The sequence below is a fragment of the Chiroxiphia lanceolata genome, chromosome 2 (genome assembly GCF_009829145.1).
Source record: "Chiroxiphia lanceolata isolate bChiLan1 chromosome 2, bChiLan1.pri, whole genome shotgun sequence".
NCBI classification, from domain to species: domain Eukaryota; kingdom Metazoa; phylum Chordata; class Aves; order Passeriformes; family Pipridae; genus Chiroxiphia; species Chiroxiphia lanceolata.
The window spans coordinates 24,478,254-24,492,980 of record NC_045638.1 but is presented as its reverse complement, the minus strand read 5'-3'; the positions used below and the strand labels follow the sequence as shown (position 1 = coordinate 24,492,980).

The 14,727-nt window shown below is 36.6% G+C and overlaps 1 protein-coding gene across 4 annotated transcripts in view; it reads right to left on the bottom strand.

The window, feature by feature from the left end:
• Window positions 1–14,727, bottom strand: part of MYO16 (myosin XVI) — a 363,225-nt gene that overhangs the window by 117,773 nt on the left and 230,725 nt on the right. For all 4 annotated transcript variants that reach the window (XM_032679459.1, XM_032679458.1, XM_032679457.1 and 1 more), the window contains exons 18-21: window positions 13,286–13,403; window positions 12,444–12,515; window positions 11,692–11,833; window positions 1,308–1,380 (exon numbers count right to left, since the gene is read on the bottom strand). In XM_032679459.1, coding sequence (XP_032535350.1) covers window positions 1,308–1,380; window positions 11,692–11,833; window positions 12,444–12,515; window positions 13,286–13,403 — 405 coding nt within the window. The remainder of the gene's footprint in view (window positions 1–1,307; window positions 1,381–11,691; window positions 11,834–12,443; window positions 12,516–13,285; window positions 13,404–14,727) is intronic.

The window sequence follows — 14,727 nt, the reverse complement described above, 5'->3', positions numbered from 1 at the left end:
ATTGCAGATCTTATATGAGTTTCATGACAAAAAACACAATGCAGAACAGAGTCAAAGGAAAATAACCAGTAAGTCCCAAGATGCACCTTCTCTTTAAATGCATAATTCTATGCATTTAAATTGCATAGAATACTTTATCCTTATTAACAAGGAGGCTTTATGGATTTTTTTTCAGATATTGTCTGTTAAAATGTTTTTAATTTTTCACTCTGTATTTTCCCCCAAAGCAGGCACTCACACTGAGTAAATGACTGTGAATTTTGGCACACATCAATAGTCCTTAATCCAGCAAATGTTCAAGCAAGGTAGAACTGTAGCAGCAAAAAGAACATTGTGAGAGGGGAACTGCAATATATTTTATGGCCTTCTTACATGCTCTTTCAAAGATACTGGTAAACCCATCATGTTTGTGCTTTCAAACATTTAGAAATTGGACAGCAATGTAAACATGCTATACACGCTGAACTAATGTGGCTCTATGACTTCTATTTCATTAGAAAGAAGAAGTTGAGGCATAAACCAACGGATTAACTGGGATGAAGGGGTAAATTCTGATTTCAAAAAATAACAAGTCCTTCGTTGCTGATGATGCCATTCTATTCTTTTCTATGCTTTGATTTTCTATTCTGTTTTCTTCTGCTACATTACAGAATGAATGAACAACTGAACAACTGACAAACAACTGAACTCTTTCAGTGTGTTGTGTAAAGTCACTTATGTTTTCTGAAATACGTAATTCACAATAGCTTTGGTATTCAGAGACTAATGTTGAAAATAGGTAAACAGCTTAAAGAAAGTTTGATATTTAAATGGATCTTTAAGCATTTAGTGAGCTAAATTTCAATGCATTTCATGGATGCAATTCAATTTTTTGAAAAGTCACGTGTTGTAAAGTCACACAGAAGTGAAATCTGCCAGTAATGGCACTTAGCATAATGTAGCATTTTCATTCTATTTTTTCTCCAAGGCATCTGAAGACCTTTTGATCTTTCTTCCAGTTCAGCGTATTGTCCTTCTACTCACTGATCTAGCTGAACTATAACTTCCACAAGCATGAAGACAGACAACACTATTTCCCTCAGACTGTCTTTCAGTGCTGATACTATCCTTCTTCAGAGTCATTATGGTAGATATTTACTAGATTATTTTAAAATCATCAACAACTGTACAAAGATCTGGATATAATTCACACACATATAGGTTGAACGGGAAAAAAATATTTAAGAGAAAATTTTCACCTTCATCTATATTTATATTCTGATCAAAACACTGGTTAGTTAAACATTCAGCAAAAAATCAACACTTACCTGTTCAAAAGAATTCTTTTGAAATTCTTCAAATCCAAAAATATCTAATATTCCAATTTCAAACACCTGGTCACTGGGAAGAAAAGATATTACCGATAATAAGAATTCAAGCAAATGAATAATACATCTACTGTTTCTGACAGAAGTATGTCTGTTGTGGGACACAAGCAGGTTGTATTTCAAAAACATGGGATGAAATACACAGCAGAACATGTACAGAACAGAATCAAAATTCTACTCACCAACCTACTGTATTGAACGGAAATAAAAAAGCAGGGTTCAACATTGTTTTAGCAGTCATGTTAAAACCTAAATTTGTGAGATAAAGAGAAAATCTTAGCTTCTTTTAAGTCTAGTTTCTAAATGTATAGGTACCCATTTGCTTGTATAAGAGACAGACATTTAGGAGAAGTTTCAAAAATGCTTGGTTGCACTCAGTTACCCTTTCCAGTTTATATTTCTTTGGCAGCCAGAATCCAAGTGTCCTTCAAGGGAAACCTGTTAAGCCCAAGCCCAAGCATCAAGTAGAGGCTGAGAGCTCAGGCTGCACAAAAGGTTACATGTCTCCTGGGAAAGAACAGTCAGGGTTCAGGTTTGAAGAAAACAGATGTTTCTTCTCTGTATATATAAAAGAGTACTTGTTGACAGTGCATCTAATTTGTCCCGTGTCACTGCATGCATTCAGGGAAGGGCTTTTATTTTGGCCAAGTGGAAGGATTAGGGCAGAGCAGTCACCTAGGATTTGTACAGGAGAAATGGGAAAGGGATGGAGGTGTGTTAATATTCTGTACTTACTTGGGACTGAGTCACTGTAAACCTGATCTGGAGAGGAAACTAAGTTCACTACAGTGAGCAAAATGAATGTTTTGGGATATTCTGTTGCCTATTTTGCAAGGATTTGAGAACTCCATATGAAAGATCTTGGCTCACTGAGGCCAGATTTTTTTAAATTTTCTTCACAGCATTATCAGACAGAGAACATAAAAAGTGGGTTGCAGTCAAAAAGTTGCTGCAGTTTGCCTATGTGAATGCATGGGACTTTCTCCAGAGTGAAATGATCTGCAGCAGAATGAAGCACTTTGTACTATAGCTGATGGCTTTCTGGAACAGGGAAAATCAGCAAAGGAAAAATCACTCAGTTTCCTGAGAAAGGATAAGGATGCTGTCTAAAGCAGGTAAGTTTTCCTTTGTCAACATAATTTGCAAACTTGTGGGTTTATATGCATGCAAATAATATAGCAGGCTGCTGGTTCTGAAATCTACTTTTCCGTCCACATTTTTTCCTCTATGTTCTATGTTTCATCTATATCTAAATCTATGTGTATGTCAGGGTATAGACGTAAAGGAGAAAAAGGTGAACCACTGTTGAAGTACTTGAGTATAGTTCTGTTGCAGTCATTGTAACCACTAACATTTCATTAGGCAACAATCCAGCCCTCAAAATAAATTCCCACATAACAAACCAAAAATGTAAAATTAAAGAAAAGCGCATTACAAAATAAGGTGGGAAAACAATCCTCAGGGACAAGTAGAGCCTTTTTCAGAAATCATACCCAAGAAGTCTGTCTTCATTTTCTAAGACACACTAGTTCAATGCACTACTGATTGTCACAAGACTGGCTATATGTGTAAATGTCAGACATAGATTGTTACATAATAAATATAGTCTAGAAACACTTTGTTGGGCAGGAGAGGTTATTGGGAGGTCGATTAGCCTCCAAGGGAATTTCTACAAAACGCATAAAGCTATATAACCACCTCCATCTCTAGCAGTGACTCCAAATTAAATTGTGTTTTAAAATGTAAGCCTCATTCACAACTGCTCGTGATCGGAACAAGGTGTACATTCCTTGTTGCAATGTGTTTTAAACAAAACCTGTTCCTTTCTAAAAAGAATCAGATGTTTTAAAAACAAACTACCTCAGAGAAACTAATATTGAAAATCCAGAATTATTATGCTATCTAAACAGGTTTTATTTAAAAAAAAAAGAGCAGTTCGAGATTTTGGAATACTGGGTAAGTTTCCTTTTTTTTTTTCCCCCGCTCCTATTTATATATAGGCTTCCTTACAGGAAGGTAAAACAGGAACTCCTATGTAACATTGTACAATGGCTGAAATATTGCATTATATTTTGCAGTTTTTAAGAACTACTTAATACAGACAGAACTGCTTATCCCTTACCTGTCTAATTCAGTTAATAGATTTGAGGCTGGGTTGTTTATACAGCAGTTGAGTCCATGACTGTTATTTTGTCATATTAGTCTCTTTTACTTTCCCTCAAAGAATATATAAACATTTGCATAAGGAAAAGACCAATACAAACTGACTTAATGAATTATTACAAGTCAGGCTAAACATGAACCTGGTCCTAGTTTCTAAAATTCTGGGTAAAATTCTTAGCAGCCAGCCTACTGCCTACCTCAAATAACATTTCTTATGAAAACTGTGATATTTGCAAGAAATATCTTGACTTGTTGAACATGCATTTGTTGACAGGAAATCATGTCATCCCAGTGTTTTTATAAACGCCCCTTGATAATCTTGGTCTAGAATTCTTAGGAGATGCATACTCTACATGAAAAGAGCTAGAGGTTTTACATAATTAATATCTTGCCTACAGGGCAAATAGAACAGAACAAGGCTCTATATCCTCTACAAAAGTGACATTTTACTATTACATTGTGGTATTTATGTGCAAAAGCTCTCCAACCATGATAGTAATTTTCTGTATTAAATTACTGCTCAAATTTTGAAAACTAAATAACAACTGACAGCACAACATCAAAATTAAAAGCATTGTTTTATATGTAGCTGCAAATTACTTTGGGTTTTTTAATATTTCTTCTAGTTTTTCTCTTTTGTGTACCACTCTTCTTCTCAGAAGGAGGGTCCATATCTGTTTTTATTGGTTAGCTGTCAATCATATTAATTCCAGCAAAATTACTTTCCTTAAATTAATCATAGCAGAGACTCTCAAGGCAAAATAAAGCATGAAAGATCCCATGTTTACAAATGAAAGGTCATGTCACCAGTTTCTAAAAGAACAAATATCAGAAAAAAGTACTTTTTGTTCTGAAAGATCCCCTTCTTTTATTTTTTATTATTTTATGGTTACTAAACATCACTGACACATTTCCTCATTACATTTCAAATATTCAGTATTTACTATGTATAAATAGAAGAACTATAGTTTTAGTAGGGACTGAGACTTTGATTTCAAGTTGGACAATATTTCCTAGCGTAGAAATTAGAAAAAAGGAATTTGCCAACATTTGAAGAACTTTTTTATCTCTTAGACCAGTACGTAAGTTTGAATAGTTAAAAACAAGCATAGATGTTCTCTATAACTCATTTTGGTTTTCTTATTTACAAAACAGTATTTCAACTGATAATATTTTTCAATGCCTCCAATTTTGCCTGTTTTTCCTCAGAATGACATCTCTGTAAAGATGTCCTTACAGACTAGGAATATCTTTTTGATCTTGTATGCTTAACAGTTGTATTACAAAGAAACTACATGGAAATTCTTGGCAGCTCCTAAAAACAATACACATACAGAAGACATCCTGTCTAATGATCTACTGTCTTGGTAGACTTCTTGCCATTCATCAAGAGATGCTCTTGAACCATTTGCCTTTCCTGGCAAAGTGAACAGAATACCCTTTACAATATGCCTGACCCATTGCTTCAAACAAACCTACAGAATGTTATTTGATAATTTTTTTTTTTTTCATCACAGATGATTTTTAGTTCCAAAATCCATAGGGTCCATTCCCATTGTTATTTTTTGCAATCTGCCTGCATAAAGCAGTGAGGTGAATCTCTTGTGGGAGGGTGATCTGATGTGCCTTTTCATCTGCCTAAAAGATAATGTTTCTTGCTCTTCCTTCGACTTCTGCCAGTAACAAGGAAGGAAGTCAGTAGGCTTATGTCTGATCTAGATAAACTAGAAATGATACTGATTTATGAGGAAATATTTCTAAGATTAGATGACGTATATAATCTAACCTTCAAATTAGACCCTTGGAATCCTAACTAAGAAGCCCTCAGTTTTCCCAGGGGGACAGATTACACCTGTTGTCATAAACACAGTTCTTGAAGGGAACAAGCTGAATACTCCCAGTTGGATATGTTCATCATGAACAATTACTAAACAAAACTAATTTCTGTAACTTTTGAGAGCCTTTTCAATATTCTGAGATTTTTCCTGAAACTTGGTGTCATTGCAATGTCTCAAGTATCTTGCTCAACAACTGTAACTTTTCTTTTGATATTACCTTACCCAGGTGGGAGTGATACATACAGAAACAGTGGTTGGACACATCAGAAAGAAATACTGGCTCCATATCTGAAAACATTTTCTTGAGTGACTTGACAGGTATGGCAGGAAGGAAGAAGTATGTTTTCTAATAGACTCAAGATCCATAGCTTTCTTGTCAGCAGCACATGCTATTCCCAGCTCTTTCAAGTAGAATTTTTTCTATGCTTTAAAAAATGACATTATCTTGTTTAATGAAAGACTAGAAATTATCCAAACTGAAGCAGATTTCAAAATATATTAAGTACCAAATTATATCTGATGCTTTGTATTGTTTGTCTGTTTTAAAGATTTCCCTACCTCTACATAAAGAAACAATTCTCATTATGCTGTGAGTTCATGTTCTGAGAAGGAAGTTGTTTTCCCTCCTTCCTGCATGCCCAGCACTCTTCTGTTGGGTTCAGTAACAGATACATAAATGGTTTAGTTTATGCTCCTTTTTTTTCTCTTAAACTGGGAAGATTTCTATTCCAGAATATTTTATTCTATAAATCAGGTTATGTACTAAGAATGAAGTAAATGAGACGTCTGAGATCTTTCCTCTGCCCAAATAAGTGTTCCCACTGCTACTCTTGGCAATACTGGAATTTTGCTGGCTGTAAGAGTATACAGTCAGGATATACAAGCTTTCAGAAAATACCTATTTAGAAATACTTATATGCTCTACTTGCAACAGAAATCTATGGCTGACTTGGTGATACAGACAGAGAGAGTAACTGAATGCCAGCTTTCTTTGCTTGTCTGTAACATAGCAGGCATATTGGCACTGGCCCCATCTTCAGGCCACATAAGAATCACAGAATGGGTCAGGTTGGAAGGGACCACAGTGAGTCATCTAGTCCAACCTCCCTGCTCAAGCAGGGTTATCCTAGAGCACAGTGCACAGGATTGTGTCCAGACGGAGCTTGATTATCTCCAGTGAGGAAGACTCCACAACCTCTCCAGGCAATCTGTTCCAATGCTCTGTCATCCACACAATAAAGAAGTTGTTTCTCATGTTCAGATGGAACTTTCTGTGCATTAGTTTCTGCTCCTTGCCCCTTGTCCTAGCGCTTGGCACCATCGAGAAGAGCCTGGCTCCATCCTTTTGACACCCTCCCTTCAGATAATTATAGACATTGATCAGGTCCCCTCTCAGTCATATCTTCTTGAGACTGAACAGGCCCAGCTCCTTCAGCCTTTCCTCATAAGAGATGTTCTAGTCCCTTAATCATCTTTGTTGCCCTCTGCTGGGTCCACTTCAGGAGCTCCATGTCTCTCTCGTACTGAGGAACCCAGAACTGAATAAAGCACTCCAGATTGGCCTCACTAGGGCTGAATAGAGGGGCAGGATCATCTCCCTCAACCTGCTGGCAGTGCTCTTCCTAATACACTCCAGAATACCATTGGCCTTCTTGGCACACTGCTGCCTCACGGACAGCTTGCTGTCCACCAGGACACCCAGGTCCTCCTCTGCAGAACTGCTTTCCAGCAGGTCAGCCCCAAGCCTGTAGGGGGGGGGTGTTCTTCCCCAGATGTAGGGCCCTGCATTTGCACTTGTTGAATTTCAGACGATTCTTCTCTGCCCATCTCTCCACACTGTCGAGGTCCCTCTGAAGGGTTGCACAGCCCTCTGGGGTATTGGCCACTCCTCCCAGCTTTGTGTCATCAGTGACCTTGCTGAGGAGGCATCTGCGCCTTCATCCAGGTCACTGATGAATAGGTTAAACAATGCTGGGCGCAGTATTGGACCCTGAGGGACACCGCTAGTAACAGGCCTCCAACTAGACCCTGTCCTCTCTGGGACATGCTGTTCAGTCAGTTTTTATCTATAAAATATTTATCAGCTTTTTATCAGCTTTTTGTCAGCTTTTACCTACAAAGAGAGAAACTCTTTGCTAACTAGCTGATAAAACAACATGACTTCTACTTACTAGCAGGCAGGAAACATAATATTAAGATTTTCTCAAGTATATATATCTAATTAGCTCTCCTTCCCACAGAAAAGAAAAACAATATTTCACAAGAGTTCACAGACATTCTTAAACCCCCATATATGAAAAGTCCTCTTGCAGAATGAGTCAGGAATTCTTAAAACATTGTCTTAAGTTATTTCATTACTTATCTGGATTACTAGATCCAACTTTGCCAATGTGCAGTCAATTACCTTGAAATCTAGGCAGCCATGAGTGCTAGTCGCTTATCTACAAAACTGAAAATCAGCATATTTATGTGAAATGGAAGTAAACTTTGAAGAGTTAAGAGTCTTGGGAAGAAACTCACCCAGACTATTTTGGTAACAATAAAATCAGTAGAAAAGGGAATCTTTACATAGATGAGTGAAGATAAATATAAATAATTAAAAACCAAATAATTATAAGCACCTGTGAGAAATTTTAATAGCTTCCTTCTAATCCCATTCCAGGGGCCAGTTACGGCAAAATAGTTTCTCCACAGTCAATTTTTTAAAAATAATATCAAGATGAATAAAGTAATAAACCTCAGACCTTGCAACTAGCATCTAGGGTTACAATTTAGTAAAAACTAGACAAAATTATAAGTAAGTTTTTATGGAAGAGAACATTTCTAAAGGTGTATTATTTCACTTAACAACATCACCAAAATTGTTGCTTTATACCTATTGAATGATACTGTACAGTAATGAATTCGCTGGATTCTGGCAACACTTCTGTCCTATACTTCATACCTTTACATCTCAGTCTTTGCAGCTTTTCACAAACCATCTCCCCTTCCCTTAGAACTAATTATAATCATCACTTTTATTTTGTCTGAAACGTGTCACAGGCTATTTCATAGTAAACCTAAATCAATATTAAAGAACAAAATGAAGTATTTCCACCATAAAAGTTAAACATGGATAACTAGTTTCCTCAAAAATCAAAGATCAAATGTTTCTCTTAGAGTTACTAAGCCAATAAATCTTATTTTATTGCTTCAGAAATTCTCACTGAAGTGGGGTGGAAGTACATTTAAGCTGCCTCACAACAAAATGAGAACTGAGTTAGAAACCTTATTCCAGGTTTCTGAACAAGGCTTCATCCCGTCTGATAAGTAGTAACTCTGTCAGTTTCCAACCGGGGAATGAAGCGTAGCCTGAAATGTATCACGCTTCTTTAGTCACATAAGTTAATATCTTGGGTAAATCTCTACACAGAGGTTTATTAAAACTTCACCAAACTGGAGATATGCTGCTGCTAACTGATACAGTTGCTCAAATGTACATGAAGTAAATATGAATCACAAACCACAGATTCATTCAGTAATCCAACTTGCATCTAGAACTGTGCTATGCCTTGATTTACTACTCTGGGGTAAACGATATGATTAGACTGGATCAAAAAAAAAAGGCTAAATCAACTAACTCAGCTGAGGTTGAAATATCAGTGAAGGATGATGTCATGGTTTGAAATCTCCAAAATCCAATTCCCTAGCTCCATTCCCCCTCCCACATCTCAACCCAGTGAGAGAATGATTCTTTCCAGACAAAACACACCAGACTCAAAGTGGGGGGAAAGGGAATATATTACAATGACTGTACAAATAAATACTACAATACATTATATACAACCTTAGCTATCTCTACCATGACATAAGTATTTACAATGGATCAAATCTCTTCTCCCCTCCAAATAAAAGTCCAGGAGGGAAGAAGGACAGATCCCTTCCACATTTAGGGCAGCAGCTCCTCTTCTGTCTTCCATGCAGCAGTTGCAACTGGATTGTTGTAGTTGGATCTCTTTTCAATACACACAAGGGGGTCTCCAAGCCCCTTGGCTCTCCTTCGACTCCAAGCAAAGGCCTCACCTGTGGACTGCCAGCAGGGACAAAACTCGCTTCACCACAGGTATATCACGAAATGCAGGGGCATCTTCGTGAAAGTTACTTCCTCAGGGGATTCAAATTCCCCTTTGCAGAGCTCCTGTTCTCTGCCTCAGGCTGCCACCTTGGCAGCAGTGGAAAGGGGGGGGGAAGGCCAAGGTCACCCCCCTCTGCATTCATTCTCCGTCCCGGTCCAGCTTTCCAGGACGCTCTGAGCTTCTCAGCTCCTCTCTCTCCAGTGCTGCAGCACTCCAAGACTCCTTTGGTTTTGTTGCTTTTCCCTTCCCCCTTCCCTTTCCCTTGTGAAATTGTATATATTTCAATTGTATATAATTGTAACATAAGTGTAAATATATTTATATATATCACTTTAGCTGTCCCTCTCTCATTTCGGGTTTTCTTAGTTGTTTTTCTCCCTCTTCTCCCTGAGGTTTGGGGGGAGGGGACATCTTGTGGTAAGGTTTGGAGACTTGGCAGGGAGCCAGCTTCAAACCATATCAATGTCTCATCAGTACTACCGATTAATCCTGAGCTGGTTGGCTTCCTATGACCAGCCTAAATGAAGAAATCTCTCTTTTCAAGAATAGGTATATTATGTGGCCAGAGGAGACTTGCAAATTCCTCATTCCTGACAACATCAAATAGCTGTTCTGTTTCAGCTAGGACTTACAGCATCACATTGTCTTCAAGTTACCTAACAGGTAGAAATAGTTACCTCTTCTACCTACTGATTGCACTAAAAGGAGACTACAAGGTAAACAATATACAAACAACTGTGACTTTCAATATTTGAAGATCCTATGATATATAGAAATTATAAGTTTATATTAACGACAGAGATATACAACACCCTATTCTGAAAGACTGTGAGATATCAAATGGCAAAATTGCAAAATTACACATTGAAAAATTTTAATAGATTTTTAGTATACTGATTCTAAATTTCTTTCTCAACAACCACTACAAAAAAGCTCATTGTAGTTAGCAATGCCTGAGATGGATTGTTTGTCACAGACATTCAGCAAACTAAGCTCATGTTCCATAAGTTCCAGGGATGAATGAGGAAGAATTGTGACCACATGCTGCTGTCCTTCCCTATTACAAACAGACTATTTCAAGTTAGGACATGGATTGGAAAGTTGCTCTGGCTTGGCGTCAGAAACAGACAAGTAAAATCATTCTGTGTTACTGGCAAACCTTTCTTTTGCCTCCAGCAGGAAGCTAGGCACTCTGGTGGGATACATAATGACAAAACATTTTCAGGTGCAGAAAGCTCTGAGTTACTCAGGCATGTTAGCATTTTCCATTAGCTACATCCATAGAAGAGAAATGTGATTTATCACTAGTTGGTCTACAAATAGGAATAAAAATAAGATTGTGAAGTCCTCAAACTCTAAAAGAGGGAACCTCATAAACATTGGTCCTATTAAGTCAATGCAGATATGATATAAGAGAAACATTCTTTTTGAAAGTTCTGCATCTGTCATTTGTGTATTTACCATTTAAAAATATGCCAAGACACTTGAATTTTGCGTTCATAAGAAAGCTCAGCTGAGCGTGTGAGATGTTGAACCTTGATTAAGTCATATGCATATGATCATCTAATTAGGTCCACTGTCTTAGTTTGTTACTTTGATTCTACTGAGATTTCTTTTTTTTTTCTTGTTTCTTTAATTTGTTTCTTGACTGCTCCACTGATGCACATTAATTAGCACTCATTTTTCCAAGACACCACAATGGATAGCAAAAGCATTGAACTTAGCAGATGATAACCTAGAGAACATTCTTAAAACATTTAATTCAGTGATATTTATACAATTTTTTGACGGCCTTTGAATAAAATTCTGTTTTTAATACCCTGTGCTAAGGCCACTGTTTTGGGAAGAAAGAACAAGTATATTTCACAGTAAAAAACACCAGGTAGTGTTTTGCATGTGGAAAGACTGTCATTCTGTACTGTCAACTCTTAAAAGGCTACTAATTTCAACCAGCAACTTTGATTACTGCATAAAGTACCATGTCCCCCTATATAAGCAAATAAATAAACAGATGTGTTACAGAAGAAACAACTTGAAGGAATGGTCGGTGCCTTAAAGATCCAAGCATCATGGTCATACTCTCATAAAATGCTTTAAAATTCTATCACTCTGCATTAAATTCCTCCACTTAATGGAATTATGTTTCTTTTATGGATCTGGATTTGAACAGTAAATCGTACACCTAATAGCTTATAATGGCACTCCTACCTGTCAGTGTCATCTTGATTTTGAAGATAGCAGTTGATTGTGTTGACTAAAAAGCTAAATAGACGACCATATAGGGATTTTGCCAAGAGATCCCGGTAAAAATCTGCAATCTCTATAGTGTGCCTCCGTACAATCATGTCTCCTATGAGAGAAAGCAGAAAATGGAGATGAAAGCATGCTGTGAAGTTCGCCTTAAGTAATTTTAGTTACAGTAAATTTAGCTACAGTTACTTCTCCTTTGCCAAACATTTACACAGTGTTAGTTTTTTTTCTGAAGCCTCCAGTGCAAGATGAGAAGACTGTCAACACTCAAAAGATTTTCAGTTTGGAAATACGTGCCTTTATACTTTCTTCAAAAGAAATGTGTATGAGTACCACAGAGAACTAGAATTTTACTGAATATATTTTTTCAGATTTTTTTTTCCAAGACACTCCTGTTGACTCTAGTTCTCACTAATATTCTCTATTAATATCTAATCTGTTATCATGACACACTTCTGTAAGATCAATCAAGTTAGTAGCCTGTAAACATCACAACGTGAAACTCCTTTGCTGCGTATTACATTTCTAATCTGGTGGCCCAGTCTGATTTACTGCGTGGCAGACAATTCTACATATTCCTCAGAGAAAATATTTACAAGGTCATACAAGACATAAGAAACAAAAATCATCAGCTCTTAAAATTCTCAAATCAGATGGATCAGAATGCCACCAGGGCCGATCTAAGAGAATTTAAGCTTGGAAAAGATTACCTTTAAAATACTGAACATCAGTTGTTAAGGCTGAAGCGAGCTCATCTGGTGAAACCTGTAGCATTCCTGCCACTGAAATGAAAAGAAAATTTAAAGAAGGACTGATTTGGGCTATACTGCATATTTAATTTCTTATAACAGATTTTCTTCTGTAGATGCTATTTTTGAATAGTAAAAGAATCCACACATTAAAGAAAAGGGTGCTGTCATAGGAGTAATCAAAATTAATGAACACAAAATCTGATTACTATGATCAGTACTTTGTGAAGTTTGAACATATCTGTATATTACATTACAGCTTTTTTTCCCCTTTAAAGATTACTCAGGACATTCCCCAGGGTTTGGCAGACTTTCCCTCCTACTAGAGTTAAGGTATGCCACTTATTGACATTCTGTATCCATAAGCCACTTGGAGGAGATTTGTAAATGATCAAGAGGGCAAACTTCAAAGCATGGAAACAAGAGACCCTTTTAAGACATGGACTTTGAATGTAAGGAATTCAATTCAAAGCAAATTGTTCAGCTGTTGACAAGCAGTGCAAAAGTACTTTAAAAGAAGATGGTACAAAGTGCACTGTTCAATTTCTTTTGGCAAATGGCAGCATTAAAAATGACATTTAATTAAATAATTTCCGACACTGGCATTTTATTTCATCCCATAAAAATCTGTAGTTTATGAAACATCCAAGTCAACTGGATACTATCTTGCCACAGTAACGTGAATTTTCAGAAGTAACTTTTTTTTGTCTCCCTGGAATTATGTTTCCATCTGTCGGTGGAACAGCGCAACTGCCCTGTTGTGGGACCAAGCAGGCGATGCTCCAAGGTCATGTCCTACTGACCTTGTTCCAGTAGCTGCAGGTCTGACACAAATGCTGTCTCAGCGTCTGTCAGAGCCGTAAAGCGAATGTCTCCAAGATGCAGAATTGCTGAGAGAATTACAAACAGGTTCTCCACCTCCTGCACATATTTTATGGAGAATTAAAGATAAAGAAGAGATCTGTTGGGCACATCAGTGAAAGGCAATGCTTTACAAAAACACAAATTCTATTAGATTGTATTACTGGCATTTCCTAAGTTAAAAAGTATTCATGTGTGAATTGTCAACAGGAAATTTGGATTTAGAAATCAAACTGGCACCTATTTAGGACATACACCAACAAAATTACCTTTTATTCCTTTTGTTTTAATGTAAGTGACATAAACTGCTAGGTTAAGAAAGTTTTTCAGAATGTGATTCACATACTTAAATATCTTTAACAGATGCATTATTTCTGCAAGAAATAAACATATCATGTCCATAGAGAATTTCCAAAGAGACAATTTCTGTGTCTGGGAACAGCAAGGTTTGTTTTATCCTCAGGCAACTGCATTCACAAATAAAGTGTCTAGCTCTAAATTATAACAGGTTTTTGGTAGTAAAAGCTGTAATTAACGTCGTAAAGAAACAAAAGCAACCTCCCTTGCCCTCACACTTTCCCTCCATGACTACATGTTCTTTTCTGATGTCTCCAATATTATGAAGCAGTTATCTTTAAGGGCAGATTTTTCCTAGCCTCATTTTTATCACAGCAAGAGGAAAACTAACTTTCTTGGGTTGTTTTGGTTTGGTTGTTTATTTTTAAAATATTTTTAAATCCAAGAAAAAATATGATCCATGACATATGAACCTTAAACGTTGAGATATAGAAAGCATTGTGCATTTTTGGAAGTTTTTTTAAGGTTTTTTGGAGGGTTTTTTTAAGTGCTTCTTTACAATTGTAAAATGAGAAACCTGGTATCCACTACAACATTACATGCCATTATGCACAGCAAAGTTAATTGATAATTTTAAAAATATTTTTGAAAAATAGTACCCAATTCTACCCAATTCTACCGAAACTGAAGAAGTGATGGTGAGAACTCTCACCACAATTTGCAGAATAAGATTAAAATATACACTACTAATGAAATATCTGACCAACACATCCTCTTTATTCCCAAGTTTTCTTCTTCTTTTCTTCTTGTTCCTTTCCCCAATAACTATTAAAGACCACTAAAAAAGTCTTTCTGGGATAGACTATAGCACCAACACTGTTTAAGCAAGTTTTATTCATACATTTTAAGACCAGAACTTCAATCTGTTACTGTATGAGACAGATATTAATAGGGTAACAGTATATTTTTCTATTACACAATACCAAAGCTGAAGATTCAAAAAGACCCAGTATATAAAGGTGAAGTCTGAACAAGATAACTCCTAAAATAGAAGAACTGTCATGTTAATATGACATTTAAACTAGGC